The sequence below is a fragment of the Mus caroli genome, unplaced genomic scaffold, assembly GCF_978045245.1.
Source record: "Mus caroli unplaced genomic scaffold, Mus_caroli_1 scaffold_15, whole genome shotgun sequence".
NCBI classification, from domain to species: domain Eukaryota; kingdom Metazoa; phylum Chordata; class Mammalia; order Rodentia; family Muridae; genus Mus; species Mus caroli.
Window position 1 is genome coordinate 56080728 of NW_028227270.1, and position 26408 is coordinate 56107135.

At 46.0% G+C, this 26408-nt stretch overlaps 1 protein-coding gene across 1 annotated transcript; it reads right to left on the bottom strand.

Moving 5' to 3' along the window:
• Nucleotides 1-1747: 1747 nt before the first annotated feature.
• On the bottom strand, nucleotides 1748-26130 carry Habp4 (hyaluronan binding protein 4). Its single transcript, XM_021180822.3, has 8 exons — nucleotides 25666-26130; nucleotides 17862-18024; nucleotides 14022-14180; nucleotides 13525-13593; nucleotides 12099-12182; nucleotides 5946-6117; nucleotides 3482-3667; nucleotides 1748-2987 (listed from the first exon to the last, which is right to left on the bottom strand). Exons 1-8 carry the CDS (start codon nucleotides 26009-26011, stop codon nucleotides 2931-2933), a joined length of 1236 nt encoding a protein of 411 aa, XP_021036481.1. The 5' UTR covers nucleotides 26012-26130; the 3' UTR covers nucleotides 1748-2930.
• Between the last annotated feature and the right edge of the window lie 278 nt (nucleotides 26131-26408).

A 26408-nucleotide genomic window follows, 5' to 3' on the forward strand; every position in this document is an offset into this window, starting at 1 on the left:
CTTTCACGGTTCACTTCCCTCACAGGGTGCCTGGTATTCTTATTTCTTCCCTTTCTCCCCTTCCAAAAAGGTGTACCTATTCATTATCAACTGCATTCCTGAGCATTTGCAACTTGGTGCTGTACCATGAGGCCACCCAGCTAATGTGTCAGTGTGTCACTGGTACAGTTCTATGTGTCTTTAGTACTTGACAACTCTCAGGAATGCCCTGAGTCTGTACGGGCTGATGCCTCTCTATTCTCCTCTAACTTACAAGTGCTTCTGTGTTCCCAGTTTTAGTAACCACCAGGAACTGGGTGTCCTTGGAAAGAATACTTTGTCACTCTTTCTGGGTTATAGGCACCTCTGTGCTTTGATGAGTACACTGTAGCTATACAGATGGTTTTGAGCTTTCATGTGGTTGTTGGAAATTGAATTTTTAGGACCTCTGCTCCCTCTAGTCAGCCCCACTTACTCCGGCCAACTCCTCTTGCTCCTGCCCAAAGTTTTGTTATTATATATAAGTACACAGTAGCTGTCTTCAGACATGCCAGAAGAGGGTATCAGATCTCATTACGGGTGGTTGTGAGCCACCATGTGGTTGCTGGGATTTGAACTCGGGACCTTTGGAAGAGCAATCTGCTCTTACTGAGCCATCTTGCCAGCCCCATAAGCCAAGTTTTCAATGCTTGTGGTCCACTCAGGATTGTCTCCTGGCTACCTGAGTGTCCTTGGGACAGAGTGGGAGATCAGACCCTCGAAGGTTGATCCTCACAGGAAGCTAGCTGGGTGGGAGGTAGCAGGAGCAAGAGAAACATGTGCAGACCTTCCTCTCCACACAGTACTGCATGGTAAGTCTGCAGTGGAAGGCACTTGTTCACAAGAGGGTATGGCTACTTTGCGAAGGGTTTGGCTGCTCCAACCTTGCTCGCACCCTAGGAGAATGTTAGCTGTAGCTACTTTACAGAGCAGCCTGGCCGAGTGTCCAGACCCTCTGCTGAAGCCCTTGTAGCAAACTTCTCTAGCAGCAGCTTCTGGGTCACCAGTACCTTAAGTCATCATCACCCTGAGACAGGAAGCATCTGTGCCAGCCATACTAGACATGTTGACATGGCTCATGATCATGCCCCAGCTGGGCAAGTGGAATTCCTTTGCCAGGCCATGTTTGACAGCCCATGAACCCTCAACTCAGATGCCAGAAACCGTCTGGTTCAGATGTGACACCCCTGCCTGGCCTCCAAATTCTAAGACTAGGTTAGACTTTGGTGTGGTTGATCGGCTTGGGTTTTAAGTTACCAGCCAGAAGCACATGCTGAGAAGTCCATCTCATGACAAGCCTAGGTGTCTGGAAGGGAAATCTGAGCTTAGGTCCTGTTTTGGGTGTATATCCATGCAGAATGACTTTCTCTGCCTCTGTGACTTCTGTCTTCTCCAGAACACTCCAGCCATGGCCCATGTTACAAGCAAAAATTATAACACATTTCCCTCATTAAATCATCAAGGTGGCCCCTGGGCAAAAGCCTGTTGCAAGGGCATTTGCTGTGTGATGGTATGAGTCAAGGTTGCATTGCATCAAGCTTTCCCAGTGTCATTCACAACTCAAAGGGGAATGAATGTCCTTAAGAGAAAGCTTGCTCCTATGACCTTCATGGAGCAGCCCTCACTGCCCCGGTGACTGTCATCACTAAAGTTGATGCAGGCTTCTTCGGTCAGATCATAGAACTCACGAGCAGTGTGCCAGCCCCAGAGAAAATGAATAAGGCAGACATACCTTTGTACTCATTCATTTAATAAACATGGGGTCAGAAGCAGGTGGTCACCCAAAGCAACATCCTCAATAGTTATGTCTAGAGAGCTTCAACTTTGATGACTCAACCAAACCCCAAGAGTTCAGAGGGAATATAATACCAACCTTCATTTATACCTGGGTTCCAGTTCAGCACCATCTCAGACTTTGTGGCCAAGGTGGGTAGCAAGGTTCCATTGCAAGCACAACAGGCAAACCTCCCTTCCTAATCTCTACAGCTGTCCAACACCTTGGCTAGTCCCTCCCACATACAATGAATCTTCCCTAGTTTTGCCGGTGGGTGGGTGGCCCTAGGTCTCAAGCTGTTTGGGGTGACTGAGCCTCTGAGGTGGTCCCTAACCTTAAACCTCCACCAGAGGCCTTAAGAACAACACGGGAACTGGGGCCCAGCCCAGGGGAAGGCCCAAGCCCATGTTCACAGTCAGGAAATGCGATTGCGTTACAAGTCAGTCCACAGTACTGAATTCCAAAATGCAGTGTTGAGGGAGGGGGAAAAAATACAGGAAACCTCTTCATTTGATTATACTCAACAACCACCTGAACCCTAAGTCTGCTCACACATACGGAGGATGTGTGCACGCACAGACCACGAGGTAGTTTAAATCACTACTGAAAACCAGTACTTCCTCTGCTTCAGAGTGGCTGTCCCTGGTGCACAACTAAACCACAACTCAGGGATTTTCTCAGAATTGAGCAGGTGAATAGTATGAAAATTAGGGGTGGGACTGCTCTACATGAGCAGTTCTCCATGTGTCCTGGATTACTAAAGGACTTTCCTCGTCTTGTTTTTCAAGACTCAGGCTGTAGACCAGGCTGGCCTTGAACTCTGCCTGCCACTGCCTCCCAAGTGCTAGGTTTAAAGGCCTGCACCACTGTGCCCAGCAGTTCTATTTTCTAATTTACTTTAAATCTGTACTTCTGTGCTGGAATTGTTAGAATCTATGTACACATTTTAAACATTATCCCTTACAAAAGTCTCTATCTGGGGAAAGGGCCTGACCTCATGGGAACTCCACAGAGCAAAAAAAAGTGCAATGACTTCACACGACACGGGAAAAGCAACATCTATTGTTCTTAGAGTCTGACTCTTCTCGCGGCAAGGAAAGTCTCTTCATAGTGCTGCTCTGCTGCAGGGGAGTGGCTGTTAGGCCAGGGCGGGGAAGTCCTCAGGGTCATCCGGGTTGGGAGCAACATCTTGGGTCTAAAAAAAAAAAAAAAGAGGTCTTTATTTTTTACTTCTGTGCATTGGTGTTTTGTCTGAGTGTGTGTCTGTGTGAAGGTGTTGGAACCTCTGGAACTAGAGTTACAGACAGTACACTCATGTCCTACTCATAAACCTACAAAAGTAACTGTTTAGTACATTCGGTACCCACCAAGGTAAGCAACGGATGAAGCCACACAGCTGCTCACGAAGAGCTAGTGGTTTAGGTAAAGACATGAAGTGGGGAATTTAAGTCATAGAAGTCCAGTGTTAAGCAAGGTTTTCTGGAAAGAGCTCTCTGCCATGAGCCTCAGCGTGACAGGCAGATGTGACACCCGTGGCCCGCCTGAGGGAATTAAGTCAGTAAAGTGACACTGTTCAAAATTGCTCCAGATCAGACTCTAGGAGGCAACCACAAAATCAGACCTCTGTAGCCCAAAGCAGTTGCCCTCTCCTTCAGCAAGCCGTCAGGGATTTACAATACAGACACTTACTACCACTTCTGCACGGGGGCCATAGTTCTCTGTTCTTCTCATTCTTCCTCGGCCTCCCCGGGTACTGCCTCTGGCTCCCCGACCAGGGCGAGGGAGGTTACCAAAGTTAATCTCCAGCTGGGATGTGATGTCATTGGCAGCTTTCCGGAAGACATGAGACTCGTCCTCATAGTCCTCCTTCACCATCTGAAAGAGTTACAGGGTCAGACGGGCACAGGCAAAGCCATTTCCACAGATGCACATTTTTAATGTGCTGCCCTGGTGGTCTGTGTGGCCCTGTGGACTAGGAAGACCCTGGGTGTGTCCCAGCCCTGAACACTAAGACACTGTCTAACACAAGCAAAACTATACTTTAGGCTGGCCTGAAACTTTGGCGATCTTCTTGCGCTCGGGGTCCCAAGCACTGGGAATATATGCATCAGATCCTAGTCAGTCTATTCAGGCAGAAGTAAATCCTGCTGGATGCGGTGGCACACGCCTTTAGTCCCTGCATTTAGGAGACTGAGGTAGGTGAATCTCTGAGTTTGAGTCCAGCCTGGTCTACAGAGTGAGTGCCAGGACAAGCAGGACTATACAGAGATACCCGGTCTTGAAAGAACAAAACCACAAAAGATTTGGCTCATGCTTTAAGAACAATCCCTGGCTAAATTCTGCAATGCCCAGAAGATTAACAAAGACATTCACTTTATTGCAACCAAACTAATCAAGCTCAGTGACTCAGCTAACTTGGTTATGTCAAATATTCCAATAGATCTCTGGAGCCAGGAGGATGGATCTGATGTGGTTTGAGGAACTGGCTTCTATTTTTACCTGTTTCCCAGCCTGATGGCACAGTGGCTTCTATTTTTACCTGTTTCCCAGCCTGATGGCACATCCCAAAACTTGTTAGTAAAGTGTCTTAGACTTTGAACTGACCAAATAGAGGACAGTGAGTATGCTGGGTCACCAGTCATGACTGACCGAAGTGCACCTGAAAACTGCCATGACGTGGATCTCAAAGGGCCCATAAGTGATGGTCTTGGCAGGTGGTGCAATCGTAAAAAGGTGAGGCATGATAGAGGCTGTGTTCTGGATAGACACTTGGACACGTGGCTGGTTTTGGGACACAGTCTGGCAAGCAAATAAGGTTTTCTGCCATCTGTTTGCATTTTTGACGTGACAGGCCCAAAGCCACAGGGCCACACAACCTGAGGCTGAACCAAAGCTTTTCTCACTATAAATGATCTCAGGCATTTTGCAACAGTGCTAGAAATCTAACAAACTTCTGACTGCAAGTCAGGGAGTAATATCCAGCAGGGAAGACGACTGTTCATCTCAGCCATCTGCATGATTTCATGCTGTGACTGACAACAGGAATTCTTACATTCTACACCCGGGTGCTTCAGAGTTCCTTTAACTTCAGCAACAAACAAACGAATGCAATTAAATGACTGATACTTTTTCCCTGGAATATCTCGGTTCAGGCATCTGGTAAAAAGTCTGATGTTGGTCTCTGGAAATAGAACCACGTTGGTAAAGTGCTTGCATAGGGACTTGAGTTTATATGCCCAACACTCAATCAAAAAGCTGACTGTGGCAGGGCACATCTATAGCCACAGCACCAGGGAGGCAAAGACAGTCTTCTTGGAGCTCACTAGCCAGTCTAGTTGCATTGGTGAGGCCCAGGTTCACTGAGATCTTGTCTCAGAAAATAAAAGTGGAGAGTGACAGGCACACGTGTACACACACAGGGATAGAGCTGTATAGAAACCACGCAGAACAATAAGGTCTGCACAACACTGAAGTCCTTAATGCCTTCAGAACAGCTGTTTGTGGAATGGTGTCTGGCCGTGCTATCAGCAGGCCAGGGGCTTCTCTTTTGTTTCTAGAGCTGGGCAGAGGAAGCGGGGCTATTAAAATACTGTACAAAGGGATCATAGAACTTATGTTCCCAGCTATTGCTTCAACTGATCAGCTGACCCATTGGAAGATAAGCAATCTGGAGGTGCACACCTCAGGGTGCTGAAGCAGGAGGATAGTGAGTTTTATACCAGACCAGGCGACATACTAAAGTCTAAAACCAAAGAACCTGAGAGGATTGCACTCTGACCGTCAAAAGGCAGAGGCAGTAATGTTCCAAACATCTCCTCTGTGCCTCTTTCACTGAGAGCCCAGACTTTAAGGCTGGCAGAGAATGTGCAGTACTTGACTGTGCACATGCCAGGTTCTAGTCCTTTCCATCATCCTTGATGAAGCTTGAACAGAAACAAGAATGCCAAGCGGCAGGCCAGCAAGATGGCTAAGTGGGTACCAAGTCTCTATTCCTGACAACCACAAGTTTGACACGTACTCTCCAAATACAAAATAAATGTTTTGGTGGGGGGGAGAGGAAAACAAGAATGCCAAATAGCCAGGTCCTATTTCCACACCCACTGAGACTGGTCTCATGAGGTCAACAGTACAGATTCCCCTGAGACAAGCTTACATCGTCTCTGTATCTGGACTTGTGAATCACCACCGCCTTGGAAGGAACTGTGGACTCTGGCTTCCGAATATTGAACTCAGGCTTTGGTCTGGTTTGTTCTTGAAGGTTTTTCCACTCATCTAAGGTCATCTCTTGGACTTGGTTTTCCTCTTCTACCTCCAACTCAGGAACTCTGTAAAAATACATAATCATAAGAGATTTTTTTGGGGGGGCGCTGGTGGGACCAAATGTCTACTTCAGAAAAGCAAGTTATACTTTTGTGGGACTGTAGAAATGTAAATTAGAAATGTAAATAAGGTTAAAGGTAACCCCAAGCCCTCGGGGTCACGTCTTGTGAGTTATCTCCACCATCCCATGCCTTCTGCAAACTGGAGGAACAGTCTGTGCTTCACAATAGTCTGGAAATGATGTCATCAGTCATCTCTATCACACTGCACCACCATGGACCCTTCCTGAAGGCAGATGGGCAATATGATAACTGTGGGAGAAAATATGATGCTGTGGACACAAGGTAATTGGGAACCACCGACAGAAGTCTTAAAGGAATGGGTCACAGTGCACACTTTTATAAATCTCTTTAGTTGGTTCTAAAAGGGAAAAAAAAAATGGTATTTCAGACTTTTTCCAGGCCCATGCCCCAAGCCTCTTCCTTATCATGCCTTTTTTTTCTACATTTGTCTGATAACTTTATCATGAGAACCTGTTGAAATGGTTTTCATGTTTTCCTCTCTTCTCTGACTCATGGTTTTAAGTGAGGTTTTAGTGATTTATTTTATTTTATGTACACTGGTGATTTGACTGCATGTATGTCTGTATAAGGGTGTTGGATCTCCTGGAACTGGAGTTACAGACAGTTGTGAGCTGCCATGTTGGTGCTGGGAATTGAACCGGGGTCCTCTGGAAGAGCAGCCAGTGTTAAACACTGAGCCAACTCTCTAGCCCTCTGAAGTGAAGTTTTAATTGTAGACTTTAGATAGATAGATAGATAGATAGATAGACAGACAGACAGACAGACAGACAGATAGATAGATAGATAGATAGATGGATGGATAGCTGTGAGTGGAGCTCAGGGACTCCCATGTGCTAAGCAAGTGTTCTAGCCCCATCCTAGCTAACAATTCAAAATGTTTAAAGCAGGCTGGAGAGATGGCTCAGAGGAGGAATTAGGAGGACCTTAGTCCAAATCCCCAGCACCTTGTGCCCTCTTCTGGCTTCTACAGGTATTGCATACATGAGGCAAGATAACACAAATTAAAAGCTTTTCAAATGTCCACTGTTAATCATCAGAGAAATGTGGCTCAACCCACGAGGAATTACACCATTCCACATCCAGTGGTCAGCTAGTATCAAAAGGGCATTCAGGGTATGGAGAGATGGTTCGTCAGTTAAGAGCACTTGCTGTTCTTGCAGAAGACTTTGGGTTTGGGTCTTAGCATCCACTTGGTGGCTCACAAGCAGCTGTAGATTTGGTTCAAAGGAATCTACGGCTCTTTTCTGGTGCCACAGGTACCAGGCATTCATGTGGTGCACACACACACATGCAGGCAAAACATTCACACATGTAAAACTAAATCATTTTTAAAGAAAAAAAAAGGGGGGGAGTGTCTTTAAAGGCAATTAACAAGTGTTGACAGAGATGTCAAAAATTGGAACCTGGATAGGAGATGTGATATATCAACGTAGAAAACAGTTTGGGGGGCTGGAGAGATGGCTCAGTGGTTAAGAGTACTGACTGCTCTTCCAGAGGGCCTAAGTTCAATTCCCAGCAACCACATGGTAGCTCACAACCATCTGTATTGGGATCTGGTGCCCTCTTCTGGTGTGCAAGTGTACATGCAGACAGAGCACTCATACATAGAAAAGGGAAGGGAAATGAAAGGAAAAAGGAAGGGAAAGAGAAAAGGAAAAGGAAAGGAACAGTGTGGTCTTCAAAATTTTACAGAGTTGGGTGTCATGGCTCACATCTTTTATCTCAGACCTAGGCAGGCAGAGACAAGTGGATCTCTATGAGTTTGATGCCATCCTGGTCTACACGTCAGGCTCCAGGACAGCTGGGACTGACTGCACAGCAAGTTCCAAGACATAGAGATCTTGTCTCAAAAAATTTGGGGGGGGGGGTGGACAAGAGAGATGGCTTAGTGGTTAAGAGCACTGGCTGCTCCTCCAGAGGACCTGGGTTCAATGCCCAGCACCCACCTGGCAGCTCACAGCTGTCTGTAACTCCAGTTCCAGGGGATCCAACACCCTTAAACAGACATACATGCAGTCAAATCACCAATGTGCATAAGACTAAAAAAAAAAAAATTAAATTTTCTGAGAGTTCATATATGACCCAGGAATTTCGTACCTGAGAGAAATGAGAACGTGCATCCCTATCAAGCACACACATGAATGTTTACAGTGGCTGCCATGTACAGCAGCCTCAAACTGGAAACTACTAGCATGGCTGTCACCTGACAAGTAGATAAACAAAACAGGGATTTTAAAATATCGGCCATAACATGACAGAAATTTGGAAATATGGCAAGTGAAATGAGCTAACGTGTCTTCTCTTTTCTGTGTAAGATTCCGTTTATATGAACTCTTCAGAAGAGGCAAGCTCAGAGAAAACAGGGCAGTGTAGCAGGTGCCCTCAAACATCAGAACACTGATGAACAATTCAGCCGCTGCCAGAACACAGGGAAAGATGGGTGTGACACACCAGTAAATTGGCTAAGTGGGAAGAATAAGCATGCATTTCAGGTTGTTCACTAAAACACTGGCTTACAGGACTTGAAGCTCTTCCATCAAGTTCTAAGCCTGGGAGGTGAAGGTCCACTGTGGCAGAATGGGGAAAGCCCCAGTGTCAAATCAATCAGCCAGAGCTGGGGTGGCAGATCATCGATTGTATCAAGAAATGGAATTTTTAAACCATCAAAAATGACATAACTGCTGGGAGATTCGTATGATTTTAAAGTCTGACAGAGCCACAGAAACAAGAGTTCTCCCTGAAGAGTCCTACATAACTCACTTTCCCAGCTTATAGAAATGAGTGTGTCTGTGACTTTAGTTAACGCAGTCTAAATAGGCACGTTAACTGTGAATCCTATTTTAAAAACACATTCTTAGTTGTTTTGAGCAGTAAATTCACAGCTGTCACAACCGTCAGTCACTGTCACAGATGACACTGGCAGATATTTACATAGCATCCATGTTCTGGGCTCCACTCTAGGGGGCCCCTCCCTCTCTCCTATTTGTAGATAGGAACATAGCTGAGCATAAAGCACAGCCCTCACAACTCCAGTTGATTATTCCTATTAACAAATGAGGGCAGATTAAATAACTGGATCAAACTGGCTCAGTCTGCTCTGGCAGCTGAAGGGGGAGACAGGGAGATAATCAGCAGCAGGGTGAAGGGCAAGAATTCAGCAAACAGGGAAGCAGGGGTGGGGAGACGAGGATAAGGTGCGTTCAGAAACGTGAAGTGGGGAGCCACAAAATGAGTCCTGAGAAGGCACAAGAGTGGTCATACTTGAGAGTCCTATTGGGACCAGGCCATTCAGGACTGTGCACATCACGATAAAAGCAGGAAAGAAACAGGAAGGCACTGAAGGGGTCGGAGAATGTGACATTCAGAATGCCCACATGACAGCCACTCTGGTGTAGAGAGAGGCTCAGGAGCTGCAGTGACAACTGGACATCAGAAGTTTAGGCTGTGCTGGTGACAGAGATGATTAGGGACACAATGAAGGCCTGAATTGGGGGTAGGAGAGGACTGAAAACTGGACTTCCAAGGGAGACTTACAGGTTTCTGCTTGGGGAAGCTGATGAGTGATGATGCTGTTCCGGAGCACAGACACCTGCTGAGGCCCAGGGGGCTGTGGGGAAGCAGGCAAGCAGCTCAAGTCATGCTGAGCATGAGATATCAGAGGGGAAGCAGGCGTAGGTGTGCAGGAGACAGACACACAGACCTCAGACTCGGACTCGGGTTGAAGGATGAAGGCAAAGATCTGTATTTTGGTGTCAAAACACACATATGACAATTTGAGAGCAGGGTACATAAGATCACATAAAGACGGAGAAAGAGAACAGGCCTGAGGCAAAACTCAAAGGAGTTTCAAAGGAGATGCTCAAGGCAGAGGGAACCCAGAGTGCAGTTAGCCAGAGAGCTGAGCTTAAGGCAACACAGATTTAGACCTGGTGAGGTGAGGGGGAAGTATTCAGAACTCTCAGGACCCTGAGAGGGTGATGACGACACACAGCAGGCCTGGAGTTATAGAAACAAGTGATGGAGGAATGAGTACAGCTCCGTGCAGGGTTAAGGGGAGACTTTAACATGAGACAACTGTCCAGGAGACCAGAGCTGGGGAAAAAGACATGTACAAACTGAGGGCTGAGAAGGTCAGTGGGAATGACCCAAAACTGGAAGAGGTGGGAGAAGAGATGGTGCTATGGGAAAAGGGAAGACCATCAACTTCCCATCTGTGGAATTTCCATGAGGTGTGGCAATGATGTGGGGAAGTGCTGTCAAGGTCTTAGGGAACCCATGAAGTAGTGATGCTGGACAGTGCTGGCTGTTCTTCTCAGAAAACTGGCAAGCAAGACCTTACCAGATGCTACTGAGGGGGCTGCAGAGATGGCTCAGAGGTTAAGAGCACTGACTGCTCTTCCAGAGGTCCTGAGTAGTTCAGTTCCCAGCAATCCCGTGGTGGCTCACAACCACCTGTAATGGGATCCGATGCCCTCTTCTGGTGTGTGTCTGAAGACAGCAACGGTGTGCTCGCATATATAAAAATAAATAAATCTTTAAAAAGAAAAAACAAAGATGTTACCAAGTGGCTAGTGAGATGGCTCAGTGGGTAACGCTGCTTGTTACACAAGCCTGGTGACCTGAGATTGAGCCCTGGAACCCACATCAAGGTGGAAGGCGAGAACCAACTCTACAAAGTTATTCTCTGACCTCCGCGTGCACTGTGATGCATAAACATACATAATAGTAAGAAAATAACCAAACCAAACCAAAAACCTTTGCAAAAGTTCCAAGCACCCTGCCTTGTGACTTGCTTGGCTACGGATTCTGACAGGGAGAAGGCTGAGTGAAGAGTTATCCAGGAGGTGGCTTTGCCTTAAGAGGCAAAGCCAGGACACAGGAGGGTCCTGAGAGTTCACTGGCTAGTCAGCTCAGCTAAGATATTGAGCTTTCATTTGTGAGGGACCCTGGCTCATTCACAGGGAAAGGAGGCTTGGCTTATAGCTTAAGTGTGCTAGATATAGAGAGAGATGGTTTCATAGAGATGAAAAGAAAAGGAAGACAAGGATAAAGAGACAAGAGCAAGGCAGAAGAGGTAAGGGGCAGAGGACACATATTTAAAATTAATATACTCTCATTAAAAACAAAAAACCTATCAGATTACTTAATTAGTTTGATGATTATCCATTAACAAATAAATAGGATCAACCCAGTCTGATATTAGGAAGGATTCAGCTTTTAAAACCCTTAAGAGATAGCCAGGCATGGTGGTGCACGCCTTTAATCCCAGCACTCGGGAGGCAGAGGCAGGTGGATTTCTGAGTTCGAGGCTGGCCTGGTCTACATAGTGAGAGTTATAGGACAGCCAGGGTACATAAAGAGACCCTGTCTTTTTTTGAGAGTACTTGAAGGACAGAGTATGAATGTCCAACACCCATGTAAAAAGCCAGCCCTGGGGAGTGGAGATAGGAAGAGCCTAAGCGTTCACTGGCTCGTCAGCTTAGTTGGAGATTGTGAGCTTTCATTTTGTTAGTGACCCTGTCTCAAGGGAATAAGGTACAGAACCATATAGGAAGATACCTGGGGGTGGGTGATGGGGACATCCTCGTGGAGACAGGGCGGGGCAGGGCGGGAAGGAGGTATGAGACGTGGAACAGTTGGAGAGTAGACTGGGAGGGGAATAAAATTTGGAGTGTAAAAAAATAAATTAATAACTAAAAGATTAAATAAAAAACAAGATATCTGGTATCCTGCTCTGGCCTCCACATTCACACACACACACACACACACACACACACAGACTTTGTGCTCAATGAACAGAATGTCCAATCTTACAGAGAGAGGGAGACAGAGGAAGAGAGAGAGAGAGAGGATTAAGAGTCAGTATGAGAGAGAACCCATAGGCATAAGCAGCAGCTCCCTACTTGGCTGCAGACTCCTCGTCCAAGGCGCCCTGGCACTCCTCCATCATCGAGGTCTCTTCCATGGGTGCAGGTGGCTCTGTATCACTGAAAAGCATCAAGAACATCCATCACACAATTCTCATACCCTCCAATGCCCCTGTCTAGTTAAGGCCAAGGGAACACATTTTAGGCCCTGCTTCTTAAGGGCAAACCCTCGAAGGGACTACATCCATATCACAGGGAAACAAAGGAAGGAGTCAGGGATGCCTAAAAATATGTTATTTCAGGGCCGGGCGTGGTGGCACATGCCTTTAATCCCAGCACTCGGGAGGCAGAGGCAGGTGGATTTCTGAGTTCGAGGCCAGCCTGGTCTACAAAGTGAGTTCCAGGACAGCCAGGGCTATACAGAGAAACCCTGTCTCAAAAAAAAAAAAAAAAAAAAAAAAAAAACCAACAACAACAACAAAATATGTTATTTCAAAAATGTCAAAGGTAAATACATGAAAATTAAAAACAGAGATGAGAATGATCACGGGGAGGGGGAGGCAGAGAATCCAAACGCTTATTATAATTTCTGCTTTTGGGGTTTTTTGTTGTTTTTTTTTTTTTTTTTTTTACTTTATATATATCTTATTTTTAAGGAAAGGTCTCAATCAATTTGTAGTCCTTTGGTCTTATAACTCAACTCACTGTATAACACCAGGATAGTCTCAAACTCACAGAGTAATCTACCTCCCTCTGCAATGCTTCCTCCCTCCAAGTGCTTGGGATCAAAGGTGTGTGATACCATACCTGGCAAGAATTCCATCTTTTAATTTTTTTTTTATGGCTTATTTTAGGAGCAGAAGTATTGAGTTCACTGACTGTATGGGTCAAACAGTGAGACTCTCTCTCAAAAAACTTGCATCCTGAGATGTGCAAATGTGCCACACTATATGCTTAAAATACGTGGTCATCTATCAAGTATTACTTAGCTAAAATTAAGAGAAAATAACTGACCAGACCCAGGGGCTTGGTACGGTGGCATATGCTTTTGATTGGGAGTTAGAGGCAGGATTATCTCCATGAATTCTGGACTAGCCTGGTCTATACAATGAGTTCCAGGCTAGCCAGGCTATGCTTTGAGACAAATAAAATAAAATAAAAATAAGTTCATAAACAAATAGACTTTAAAAAAGTTTTGAGTCTAAATACAATATAACTATGTTTTAAAAAGCTTTCTCCTGACTCAGTCAATCCCAGGTATGTACATGCATACATTTCTTATGTACGTACATACATTTTGTACGTACACACACGCACGCACACAAAGTTAGCCTCACTAAACCACAACCCACATCAATTTCTACTTGACAGACACAACCAGAGAGAACATTTTTAAGCCAAGGTTCAGAGACTCCCACTCTACCCACGACAGGCTCTCGGAGGAAACATCCTTGCGCCTTACCTAGTGTCTTTACCTGATCCCCAGGGGCGAATGCCACAGCCACCCATACTGTCCTCCATTCTGTTTGTTCTGAAGAAACAGAATATTCATGTTAACTTGAGGTAGGGACCGCTCCTTATCAGTCAGTCTCCCAGTCAGAGAACGCTGCCCCGGGGTCTGCAGAGAAGGCTCAGTGCGTACTGCTCTGACAGAGGACCCAAGTTTAACTTCCAGTTCTCACAGCAGACAGCACACAACAGTCTGTAACTCTAACACCAAGGGATCCGACATCATCTTCTGGCCTCTGTAGGCACAGCTCATGCACAGTGTAGCCTGAACCCATTCACCCAGCTTCCTACACACATCACACATCACACACAGATACGCACAATATTTCAAAAAGTAAATCTCTGAAGAAATAAAATCCTGCTCCACAGGAATGACAGCACACTCCTATGAAGTTGGTCATCAACTGACACACAATCTAAAGTGGAAAGAGCACAGGCAAAGGAACTTACTTATCATTGCTACTGTATCTCTCAAAGTCTCGTTTCCCTCTTTGGTCAAAGGAGTCAAAAGCTCTGTTCCCAGGACCGCCTCGGCCTCTGCTCCTCAGGCCTCCTCTGGGGCCTCCACGTCCTCTCGGTGGTCTGTCTCGATCAAACCTGTCAACTGGTCTGGGAAAAGATGGCTATCATGAAATGTGGTGAAATACACTTAAATAAAAGGTCTGAAGCCTTTTTGGAAAAAAACAAAAAACAAACCAGAAGGCAGTCATGGTGGTAGTTTATCAGAAATCATGGCGCTTGACTAGACTAACAGTTACCCACTGAGCATCCTGTTCCTGGCACTGTTCTGAGCACTGTACATACAGCATGTGAATTCTCACAACCAAGTTCAGTACACAGAACTGCTGCTAAAGAGATGCGAACCAGAAGCGCCATAGAGGGGGATTTGCCAGAGGTCACACAGGTGCCAGGCAGGGAGCGTGGGCCCTAGTTCTCACCTGGTGGGGCCACAGTCTGCACAGCCTAATTTCCTCATTCACATATAATGACTACGTTAATTAAATGTGAAGGTTCTTTCCTGTCTTGGTACTAAATGTTTAATTTGGGAATATTTTGTATAAGAGAAAAGGTTCAGTTTTAAAGCTTGTCCTCCAAATCTCTCATAAAACCATGGCCACAAGGTGGTATTTGGTGTATCTGGTTCATTAACATACTGAACCTTCTTCTACCCTGTGACTTTACACAAATGCCCAAAGACAGTGAAGACTTTGGTGTTCCTAACAATTATTTTATTTTAGTTTCTGTGTATGCCTGTGTAAGTCTCTATATATGTAAACATGCGTATGTGGGCCCTTGGAGGCCTGGACAGGGCGTCAGACCACCTGGAGCTGGAGGTACAAGCAATTGTGATCTGCCTGGTAAGTGTGCTGGAAACCAAACTCGGGTCTTAAGGAAGAACAGCAAGTTCTCTTACCTGCCAAGCTATCTCTGCAGCCTGACACACTAATTTCTTAATAAGTGTGTGTACAGGGAGTTCAGATAAGTTCATTAGAGGCCCAGTGGAAAGCTACTGCTTGGCTGAGAAGAACATCTGCATCTGCGATCCACGCACACCAACATGACATGACTCTTCTCTACATCTGATCCTGGTTCAGTCAACCCCTCACACTTAGGATGTGGCTTTGAGGGAAAACGCGTTGTGCCTGGATAGTCGACATCCTTGTCAAACTAGCCTAGACCAGAGCCACTCCAACTCTCTGTCTCTGTTTTTCATCTGTAAGTTAGCAGGGCCCAATTAGACTATTTTAAGATAACAGAGATTTTGTAATTCTATTCAGTAACTTGTATCAAGAAATTCAAAGTAGCTGGGCGGTGGTGGAGCGCGTCTTTGATCCCAGTACTCAGGAGGCTGAGGTAGGTGGATCTCTTGAGGCCAGCCTGGTCTACAGATCGAGTTCCAGGGACAGCCAGAGATGCACAGAGAGACCCTGTCTTGAAAAACAAACAAGCAAACAAACAAAATTCTAAGTGAATGCACTTTAATTCAAATAAGCAAAAAGAGATGTGGGAGATGCCATTGTATATTAGTGACAAACCAAGCCAACAACACTGGTTGGTCACTGTGGGTCTAAAGCTCCCTGACCCTGATTTTGTCTGTTTTTATACAATCAGTGCCCATTCAACCTTACAAAGCCTAATGCTGAGCCAAGCACAGGCCCAATGGCACTAAGCAAATGTAACATATGACACTTCCAGATAATGGGTCACAATACAGCCATTGAGAACAGGTCTTCCATCATGTGCATTAATATACAACCAGAAACACTGAGCAAACACTGCCTTTCATGGGGGACGGGGGTGGGGGGAGGGGAAGGGAACCCTCAAGTGTGTCAAGAGGAAACGAAAGCGTACAGAGCGGTCAGTGTGACGGCACTACCATCCGCTGTAGCTGGAATGAAAATGGCCCTATAGGATCCTACATTTGACTGGTCCTTGGTTGGTGGAACTGTTTGGGAAGAAGTCAAAGATGCGGGAAGGTTTAGGAGGTGTGGCCCTTGTTGAAGGAGTTAAGTCGTGGGTGTGGGCTTTGAGGTTTCAAAAGCTGTGAGACCATGGAAGGTAGTGTGGTTCCCGGTTGAGCTAAGGCCAGAAGCCCTGGAGACCCTGAGGGATGGTAGGAGCTTTGCCTGCTCCTGGGCATCAAGGCCCCTGTCACTAGCCGCAGCCCACCACAGATCTGTGGTCATCAGCCACGTAAGGGCAACACCCGAGCCCCTCCACATGTAGAGAATGTGTGGTCATGTAGGCTCAAGAGAGATCTCCATGCTAATGAGGTACATAGAGGCCTGGAGGGCTTAGCGAATAAGCTTTCCTTCCTAGACATTTCCTCCCTGCAAAAGGTATTTAACCTCAGGCCCACCCCGAGAAGTGGGGTATGGTTTTACACATCCACTTTCCGCCATGACAATAAATGCCTTAAAACCATGGACTGCCTCTTCTAGATCCAGCCCGAGGGCTCCCACTCCATTCTCAGCTCTTCCACAGTGGTGCCAGGATGTCCAAGAGCCTGAGAACCAGATGGCCTTGGCCTCTTCACAGGCACGGGGGACTCCCAAGCCAGCTCTAGCTGGTCCTGTGCCTTAGACTTCCCCACCACTGGAGCAGTGTCCTGGGGCTTCCCTACAGCCCAACACCCGCCTCCCTGAGCAGCCCTGTGGCGGGACGTGAGACCCACAAACCCTACAAAAGGCCCTTAGTATCCCATTGCTGTTCATCTCAGCCTTGTGGTTATGGATCAGATGTGAGCCCTCAGCCACTTAGCTTCAACACCACGCCTGCCTGCCTGTTCCTACCATGCTTTCCAACACAATGGTCATAGATTCGTATTCTGAAACTTTAGGGCCCCAGTTAAATGCCTTTAAAAAAATAAAGGAGGAGGAGGAGGGGGATGAAGAGGAGGAGGAAGAGGAAGAAGAAGTAGTAGTAGTAATAGTTGTTGTTGTTGTTGTTGCTGCCTTGGTCGGGTGTCTCTTCACAGCAATAGAAAAGTAACTGAGTCACAATTTTCCCACCTCAGTAGATCAATAGGTAGGGAAATGGGCCAAAGCATGAAAGATGATCATCTTGGGTGGCAAGACAGGTTGGGTGTTTGTTTTTGTTTTTTCACATTTTCTTTTCATTTATTACATGTGTGCATGCACACCACAGTGTACATGAGGTGGTCATGAGACAGCTGCTAAGTCTCATCATGGTTATATTCCTAAGCCCAAAATTAGTTTCCTGATCTAACTTCCAAAGAATTTTTAATCTGTTTAACATACTTGTGTGTTTTTAAATGAGGGTTTTTCAGGGCCTGGATAGAACGGTTAAAATTACTGGCTGCTCTTCCAAATTGACCTGAGTTTGACTTCCAGCACCCACATGGTGGCTTATGACCATCTGTCTCTCTAGTTCCAGGCACCCACCTCTGGCCTCCATGGGCACCAGGCACTTGTCATTCCAGGCACACATACATGCAGGCAAAATACACACATACGTAAAATAAAAATAAAAAAAGGTTTTTCACACATACCCCCAAATACTTCTGTTCTTTGAACTTTGTGCATGGTAGGCAAGTGGTCAACCACTGAGCTATACCCCAAGCCCACAATTAATTTTTAATTGTATAATCATTTCCTGAACTAAGAAATAAGTGACACAGCCTTCTTGTTCTACAGAAGGTAGCAGGACTGGTGACTTACCTCTGCAAATTACTCTTAGGGCTGCCACCATAGAAATGTCAGAAAGCCAACTAGTGATCTGGAAAGCTCAGGGGTCCCGGCCACCCCAATGGGGGACTGAGGTACGTACTTTTCATCGGTAAACTTCTCCACTGGCAAGTCAGCCTGTCTCTCAGTCTCATAGGGCCGGTATTCCCTGTAGGACCTTCGCTCTGCTCTATCAAGCACCACGTCTGTCCCCCTGTTGTCATTCCATCCTTGTTGCTCCCCTCTTCTAGGAGTCCGCTTCTGGCCTGCCAGGAGAATCAGAGCAAAGCTGGAACACAGCATCTGCAGCAGCACAGGTACAGGGTGGGCACGGGGTTCAGAGTTTTTCTACCAGAAACCAAAGTCACCGGAAAGTGGGAGTTTCAGAGAGAAGCGGTTATTGCCTACTGTTGCCTTGTCTGTTAATTATCAATTAAGACTTTACCAAGTCCTAGAAATGACAGGGTTAACCCATACAAACTACAGATTTAGAGAATGTTACTACAGAGCCTAGGCCAGCCTTGAACTGATCCACTTACCTCAGGGGCTACCATGTGTGGCTAATTTTACTTCCCCCACCACCCAGTGCCTCTGTAACTGCTGTTAGGTACATTTAGGATGGATGGCATTTCACAAACAGCTTAAACAGTAATCGTGATAAAGTCCATCTAAGGAAATTAAAGGATAAAAGCTGCACCTCAGACGACACTTTTAGAATCCCAGCATCCACCCAGATGTGGCCCAGGCCGCAGGAGGCAGAGGCAGAGGCAGATGGATCTCTGAGTGAATTCTAGGATACCAGGACTACACAGAGAAACACGGCCTTGAAAAACCAAAACCAAACAAACAACCTCCACCCCCTTCAACCAAAATAGAAAAGTATCCCAGCCACCAACAAACCAAGGGCAATTAGGGTCTGTCATCTAACACGAAAATGTTTGTTTTCACACGGGGTGTGTGTGGTTATTTGGATTTTCCTGTTTTTAAAATTTGTGTCACATTTATAAATGCCACACATTTACATATGTGACACCACCCCATTGCACATGTATCCTTGGACCCACTTATGAGGCAGCCATTACTGAAATCGGGTGGCCTGGCTGGTTTTGTGTGTCAACTTGACACAAGCTAGAGAGGCATCAGAGGAAGGAGCCTCTGTTGAGAGAATGCCTCTGGCTGTAAGACATTTCCTCAATTAGTGATCAATGAGACCCATGGTACATGCTGCCCTCCCTGGGCTGGAGGTCCTGGGTTCTATAAGAAAGCAAGCTGAGCAAGCCAGTAAGCAGCACCCCTCCATAGCCTCTGAATCAGCTCCTGCCTGCCAGGTTCCAGTCCTGCTTGAGTTCCTGTCCTGACTTCCAATGATGTGATCTGAAGAGTAAGCCAAATAAACCCTTTCCTCCCCAACTTGCTTTGTGGTCATGGTGTTTCATCCCAGAGATGAAATGCTAAGACACGGGAGCTTTTGTTCACTGAAGATCGATCCAGCCCAGCTGGGGCAGGGCTGCTGCCGACTTCTTCCCCTCTCCCTTTTTCCCCTTCTCTACTTTTTGTGTTGGTTTTTGTTTTTCAAGACTGGGTTTCTACATAGCCCTGGCTGTCCTGGAACTGGCTATGTAGACCAGGCTGGCCTTGAACTCAGAGATTCACCTACCTCTGCCTCCTGATTGCTGAAATCCAAAGGGTGCATGCACCGCCACTGCCTGGCCCTGTTCTCAGCTTTTTTATTTGTAACTTTTTAAACAGGTTTTAAGCTATTTGACATTGTAGTATGTTGTGCAGAGCTTCACCACATCTTATGGTCCTCAAAACACTATGTGCAGCTTCTAGTCCAAAGGCTTTCACTTTCTTAGCAGAACTTATTCTTTGCATTGATTTATAGTTATAACAGGTTTAGTTTCTTCAAATAGGTACATTTTTAACTGTTACATTCTTCTCATAGACAACAGATTATATATATGTGTATGCATATATACACACACTCTTAGGAGATACAGGCACACATATATATTTCCACAGTATTTCTTACTTATTCTTTAAAGTCTAGCATTTATATATATTATCAGTTCTTATTTTGAGGCAATGGTCCTATCTGTGATATCATTAACATAAAACTATACAACTTATTACTTTTTATGCAGAGTAGTTTTTGAATGTGATAAACTACCCCACAAACCTAAACTTTAGTCTCTGTCTCCTCTTTGAGACAGGGTTTCACTGTGTAATCCTGGCTGGCCTGGAACTCCCTATGTAGACCGTTAGGCCTGGAAGCCTAACGTTTTCAATGTAACCTGACTAAAAATATTTAAATACAATTTGTATTAGTCAGTGAGATTCTAATCTAAGTTTGTGGTATACTACAGCGTTTATTGGAAAAACTTACATTATCAAGAAACCAAAGCCGGGTGCTAGAGAAATAATAGCTCAGTGGTCACAGTGCTTGTTGTGCAGGTCTGAGGGCCGGAGTTGAGATCCCCAGCACCTCACCTCTACTTCTGTGTTTTAGGAGTGCCAAGGGTGAGGAAGCCTTTAACACCAGCACTCAGGAGGCAGGGAGAAGCCGTGGCCTCTAGATCCACTGTAAGTTCTGGGGTTACTGAACCGTCCTGTTTCTAGTGGGCTGAGAGATTAGGTGAAACAGTGGTTGGGAGCATGGGATGCTCTTCCAGGGGACCTGGGTTCAATTCCTGGCACCCATGTGGCAGCTCATAGCTTAAGGGATCTGACACCCTCACACAGACATACGTGCAAGCAAAACATCAATGAATGTAAAATAAAAGTAAATCAGTACATTTTTATAAAAAGATCCTGTCTCATAGAAATAAGGTAAAGAGTGACAGAAGATACCAATGACCTCTTGCTCATTCTCTCTCTCTCTCTCTCTCTCTCTATATATATATATATATATATATATATATATATATATAGATATATATAGATATATATATATAATCTCAGCAGGGGTAGGGGCACAGGAAGATTGTGGGGGAGGAAAGAGGAGATTATGTAAATATGATACTCAAATACGGAATTCTCAAAACTTTTAATATATATATATATATATATATATATTATATATATATATATAATATATATATATATATATATATATCACATACATACACACACATATTCAATACCTCTCTATCTCTCACACACACACACATATATATATCACATACATACACACACACATATTCAATACCTCTCTATCTCTCACACACACACACTCAATACCTCTCTCTTTCTCTCTCTCTTTCTCTCTCTCTTTCCCTTTCTCTCTCTCTCTCTTTCTCTCTCTTTCAAAACTGGAAGAGGTGACCCCAATATCTAACGCTAAGAGAACATTACAGAAGAGGTGGGAAGACTGTAAGCCAGAGGACCAGGATATCTGCTGTCAGTCAGTATCTTCTAGACATGATAGGGATGCTGTAATCATGAAACTTCCACAGGAGTTACATAATGACACCAGATGACATGCCAATGTGGATGGGGTAAATCCCACAAAGCCCCACTCCTAGATGAAGAACTACAAGCAATCAATGGCCTCTGAGGGGGGGGGGATCAGTTTTCTCCAGGGACAAGCCACCTTGATAGGTTATTCAATCCTAAGTGCCAGCCCAAAATACATGTACATTTGAACAACAGTAAATGGATTTAGTAGAGAGTGTGAGTGTGTGTGTGTGTGTGTGTGTGTGTGTGTATAAAAATAATATAAAAGAGGTCCTGAATCTCAGCAGGGGTAGGGGCACAGGAAGATTGTGGGGGAGGAAAGAGGAGATTATGTAAATATGATACTCAAATACGGAATTCTCAAAACTTTTAATCTAAAAATACTGGAAGAGGTTTATGAAATACAAGGGATAAATTATCATTCTGGAAATTAACAAGATGAAAATGTAAAAAGGTCTATGACATCCTAGTCCTCAGCACTCGTTCCCACTTCTCCTCAATTTGAAAAAGAACTATCAGGACTGGAGCAACGGTTCAGCTATTAAGAGGACTGACTGCTCTTACAGAGGACAGTGTGACACACTGATGTGTGTCATGTGGTATGCACACATACATACTTAGATATATACATGCAGGCAAACACTCATGTACTGGCTGGTTTTGTGTGTCAAGTTGACACAAGCTGGAGTTATCACAGGGAAAGGAGTCTCCCTTGAGGAAATGCCTCCATGAGATTCAACTGTAAGGCATTTTCTCAATTAGTGATCAAGGGTTCAAGGGTGGGAGGGCCCATTGCAGGTGGTGCCATCCCTGGGCTGGTAGTCCTGGGTTCTTGCAAGCTGAGCAAGCCAGGGGAAGCAAGCCAGTAAGCAGCATCCCTCCATGGTCTCTGCATCAGCTCCTGCCTCCAAGTTCCTGTCATGACTTCCTTTGTGATGAACAGCCATGTGAAAGTGTAAACTGAATAAACCCTTTCCTCTCCAACTTGCTTCTTGGCCATGAACGTTTTGTGCAGGAATACAAACCCTAAGACAACTCATACACATAAAATAAAAATGTATTTAAAAAAAAAAAAAGAACTGTTGGGCTGGAGAAATGGCTCAGTAGGTAAGCACTCTGAGGACCGGAGTGTGGTTCCCAGCAACCACATGGTAGCTCACAGCCATTCGTAACTTCAGCTCTAGGGATCTGATACTCTCTCTTCTGGCCTCTGTGGGCATGATATTGTACGCATACACACATGCAGGCAAACATGTTTACACATTTAAAAAAAACCAAGACTTTCTTTTTAAGAAAAGAACTATTATTTTAATTAACTTCTGATTCCCCTCTAGCAACTCAGATTTTTTTAAACTATGTATCTCCATTTAGCTACCGAGTTGCTTAAGTGCCTTTTCTCACTTCTTTCTGCTTTCTCTAAGTTATTCCTAATTATATCAATTAAGTAAAATCTCTTCCAGGGCGCCTGTGTATAAAATGAAACTGTGAGATGCAATTTATTATAATAATTATGAGTATCTTGCAAACATTACATTTTTCTAAAACCCCAAGACAAAGTAATCAGGGACAGATAAATTTTTATCCCTCCACAACTTGGTTTAGGAGATCAAGATGCAGCTGGACTCAGCTTCTCTGTGCTGGATCGGCAGCTCGGAATAGGGGATGCAGGTGCTACACTTCCTAGCCCTTTCCAGGAAAGATCTAGTCTATATGGTCTGATCGCTTCTCTAAACTAAAGCCCAGAGAGTTAACAGAATACAGTAACACTTATAGTAAGATTTCCTATAAGACAAAGCTGAATGTTGGCTTATCCACCATAACCTTGAAAGTCAAGGGAAACAAGGATGATTCAAGATCGAATTTATTCTTGGGCAAGGCTCATCCAAGGGTTATCATTAGAAAGACATAGACACTAAAATAAATATATTTCCATGGGGAAAACAATGACTTCCACACCATTTTGAGGTCAGTAACTGTTTCCGTTACACAGTAAATGTGCAAGATATTTGCCTACACTACACGTTCACTCAGGACATGCAACGTGTAATTTTTTCCTGGCTGCAGAAAAGCCTGGTCTTTCATGTCAGTTAGTGCTCACAATGCCTCTGGAGTCTCTCTGTAGCCCACTAGATATATTTAGAACAGGAGCTACAGGGGTTAAATTCATGTACATTTGAAAAAAGAAATTTTGTTACAAAATTCTAACATCAACTTGGTCTCAAAAGTTCGAAGTATACTGGCTTACAATACCAAGTAGAATATGTTGTGAAAGAAAGAAAAAGAAAGAAAGAAAGAAGAGAGAGAGAGAGCACACTGTAGCTGTGTGCCTGCATGTATACATGTGCAAGTGTGCCTTCGAGGCCAGAGGGTAACCCTGAGTTTCCCTCCCAACAGCCCATCTTACTTTCTGAGACAGTGTCTCTCTCTGGAACTGTGGCTCGTGGATTCAGGCAAGAATCTCAGATCCTCACGTTTTCAAGACAAACATTTTCTGATTGATCTATCTCCTCAGCCCCACACTGTGCTGTCATTACATAAATATATGTATATAAATGCATAGTGTTAATCATAAGAAAAATAAGGGGCCCTTCTGCTAACTTCATACACTTTTTTTGAGATTGCTGGAAATTTCTCTAACAAGACCTGGGGGTTCAAGCTCATAGTAGATCACTTGCGCAAAATGAATAAAACCCTGGGTTCATCATAACAAAAATATTTTTATTTTAACAAGGCTAAAAAGTAACATTTTGGTGCACACCTTTAATCTCAGCATTTGGAAGACGAATCTAGGAATACCTCTGTGAGTTAGGGAAAGATTGGTCTACAAAGTCCCAGAACAGCACAGAGAAAGCCTTTCTCAAACAAACAAACAAACAAACAACCGAAAGAACCAATCAAACAAAACCAACAACACTCTAACAGTAGTAACTGGAACACTTCCAAAGGCTAGTATATCTTCACTTGGTTAAAAAAAAAAGTAAATAGTAAAAAATTTTGATCTTTCTCAATTCCTTCCCTTCCCATTTTCCTAAATACACTTAAGAGAAACTCAATACAAAATGTACTGTATGGTGCATTTCCATTTTAAAAGGAGTCCTAAATTCACTGAGGTATCCATCTTCATTAATGATTTTCTGAATCTCAACCAATGTCTCAAATGAACTTTACAGATAAGGGTAAACATTACCTCGCTGTACCAGCGAAAGCCTCAAATGTGAAGCCAGAGGTGGAACGGACAGTTTTTCTCAAGTAAGAACTAGGCAATAATAATGCCCACATGAACATCTGCCTACCTCGTGGTCAAACTACAACTCTAATCTCAATACCCCTTCTTGCCAGTCTTAAGGATATAAACTCAATACGGGAAAACGGGGCGTTCATTTGGTGAGAGCTTGGCTACAAAAGCCTTGACGCAGCTCAGGTGACAGCCACCAAGTCTGAAGCAGCCTCCCACGCAGACAGTACACCCAGCGGAGGGCTGACCCCTTCGGATTAAGCAGGAAGGGTAACTTTGAGCATTCCGCTTGCAAAGGCTAAAACCGCTTCTAGAAAAAACAGTATTCAATCAATCACAAATAACACGTCCCACATACACTATTTGTTCCACCTGCAATCGATGTCAGCTAACACCTAGAGGCTACCATATGAAGACGGAGAAAAGGGCTAAGGCGCAGAGGAGGGGGAACCTCAAGCCCACCCCCAACTCACCCTGGGCTCAAGTCTGCCTTCCGGGGCCTCCCACACGTAAGGGTGCCCAGGCCTCCCAGGATTTCGAGGCCCAGAATCTGGGATCCCTGAAGGTTTCAGCAGTGCATCGCCTACAGAGCTGAGTCCCGCAGAGGCCGGGAGGGAAGATGAAGGATGCAGCCAGCTGCAGATGTGGGAATCCCAGCTGCGCAACTCTCAAGCTGTCAGTCCCAGCTCCTCCACGAAACCAGGAATGTCAGGAGGGTGACCCCGGAAGAGTCACACAATGCCTTTTTGCCCATCAAGAACCTCCAGCTCGACCCACCCGTAACGGATGGATAGGGACGACCCCCAGCCCCGGTGAGAGGGTGATTCCCGACCCCTCCTCGTGGATAGGGACCCAGGGAGAATGACCAAAGGCCCTCTGTCCACCAAGATTCACGGCTCTGCTCACTGTCCCCTATCTGGGATGAGCCCACCGAGAGTGAAACCCTGACCCTTCCACTGAGACAGGGTGACCGGGGAAAATGACCACCCAGGAGGATGGCCCTGGAGGGTCATGATCCCTCAAAAGTGGCTCCCGAGAGTGATCCCTGGAAACGTGACCCCAAAAGGATTATTATCCTTCAAGGGTGGCCCCTGAAAGATGACCCCGGGTCCTGCGCCCATAAGGACTCTCAGCTCTGATCCGCCCACGCGTCCGGGACCGGTCCCCGCGACTGGAGCTAGCGGCTGCAGGGGTGACCTCGGTGCCCACGGCGTACCTGGCGGCTGCGGGCCCCCAGGGCTGTCTGGCTGCTGTGCGCCGGACGCCGCGAGGCTCTTGCGCTCCTTCTGCGACTCCCTGCGGCCGCCTGCGCCAGGCCTGTGTCCTGAGGCCACAGCCGGGCTCCTGCCGCCACGGTGCCCGGCCCCGCTGGCCGCCGCCGCCTCATCGCGACGCTTGCGCTGCAGCTGCTGCTGGCGCCGGTGCTCGGCCTCCCGCAGGATGTCGAACGGGTCCGACTCGTCGTCCAGCAGCTGATGGAAGCGGTTAGCCACGACGCAGCCGAACGTCTCCTGCATCGCGGCGCCCGCGGCGGCTACCGGGCTCCCCAGGGCCCCCTTCATGACGCCGCCGCTGCGGGCGCCGCGGGCAGCCCAGGCCAGTGAGGTTCAGCGAAGCCGCGGGCGAGGACCCATGCTGCTGCTGCCGCCGCCGCCGCCGCACTCCCGGCCCCGCGGTCGGCTCCTCCCGGCCTGCGCGCCCCAGCCAATGAGCGCTGGTGGACACGCCCTTCGGCCCCGGGGCGCACGAAGACCCAATGGGAGGCCGGTGTCTGTGACGTCACGCCCCACTTTATCCCTCCCACTCTATGGCCTGTGGGCGTGGTGGTATGGGCCTGGGGCGGAGCTACCGCAAGAAATTCAGGGAGGCTGCAAGCGTTCTCTCGCCGGTGTGCGCCAGTGGGGAGCCTGGTTGCGCACCGCCACACTTCACCAAAATGACCTAGTCACGAGCCTTTAA

Excerpts from the sequence above, each read along its gene's own strand:
- Habp4 (XM_021180822.3), bottom strand. The coding sequence starts at position 26,011 with ATGAAGGGGGCCCTGGGGAGCCCGGTAGCCGCCGCGGGCGCCGCGATG. Across the intron at positions 12,183-13,524 it reads GGATCAGGTAAAGACACTAG|TGATACAGAGCCACCTGCAC; the intron begins GTAAGGCGCAAG and ends GATGCTTTTCAG. Across the intron at positions 3,668-5,945 it reads AGTCCAGATACAGAGACGAT|ATGGTGAAGGAGGACTATGA; the intron begins GTAAGCTTGTCT and ends TAACTCTTTCAG.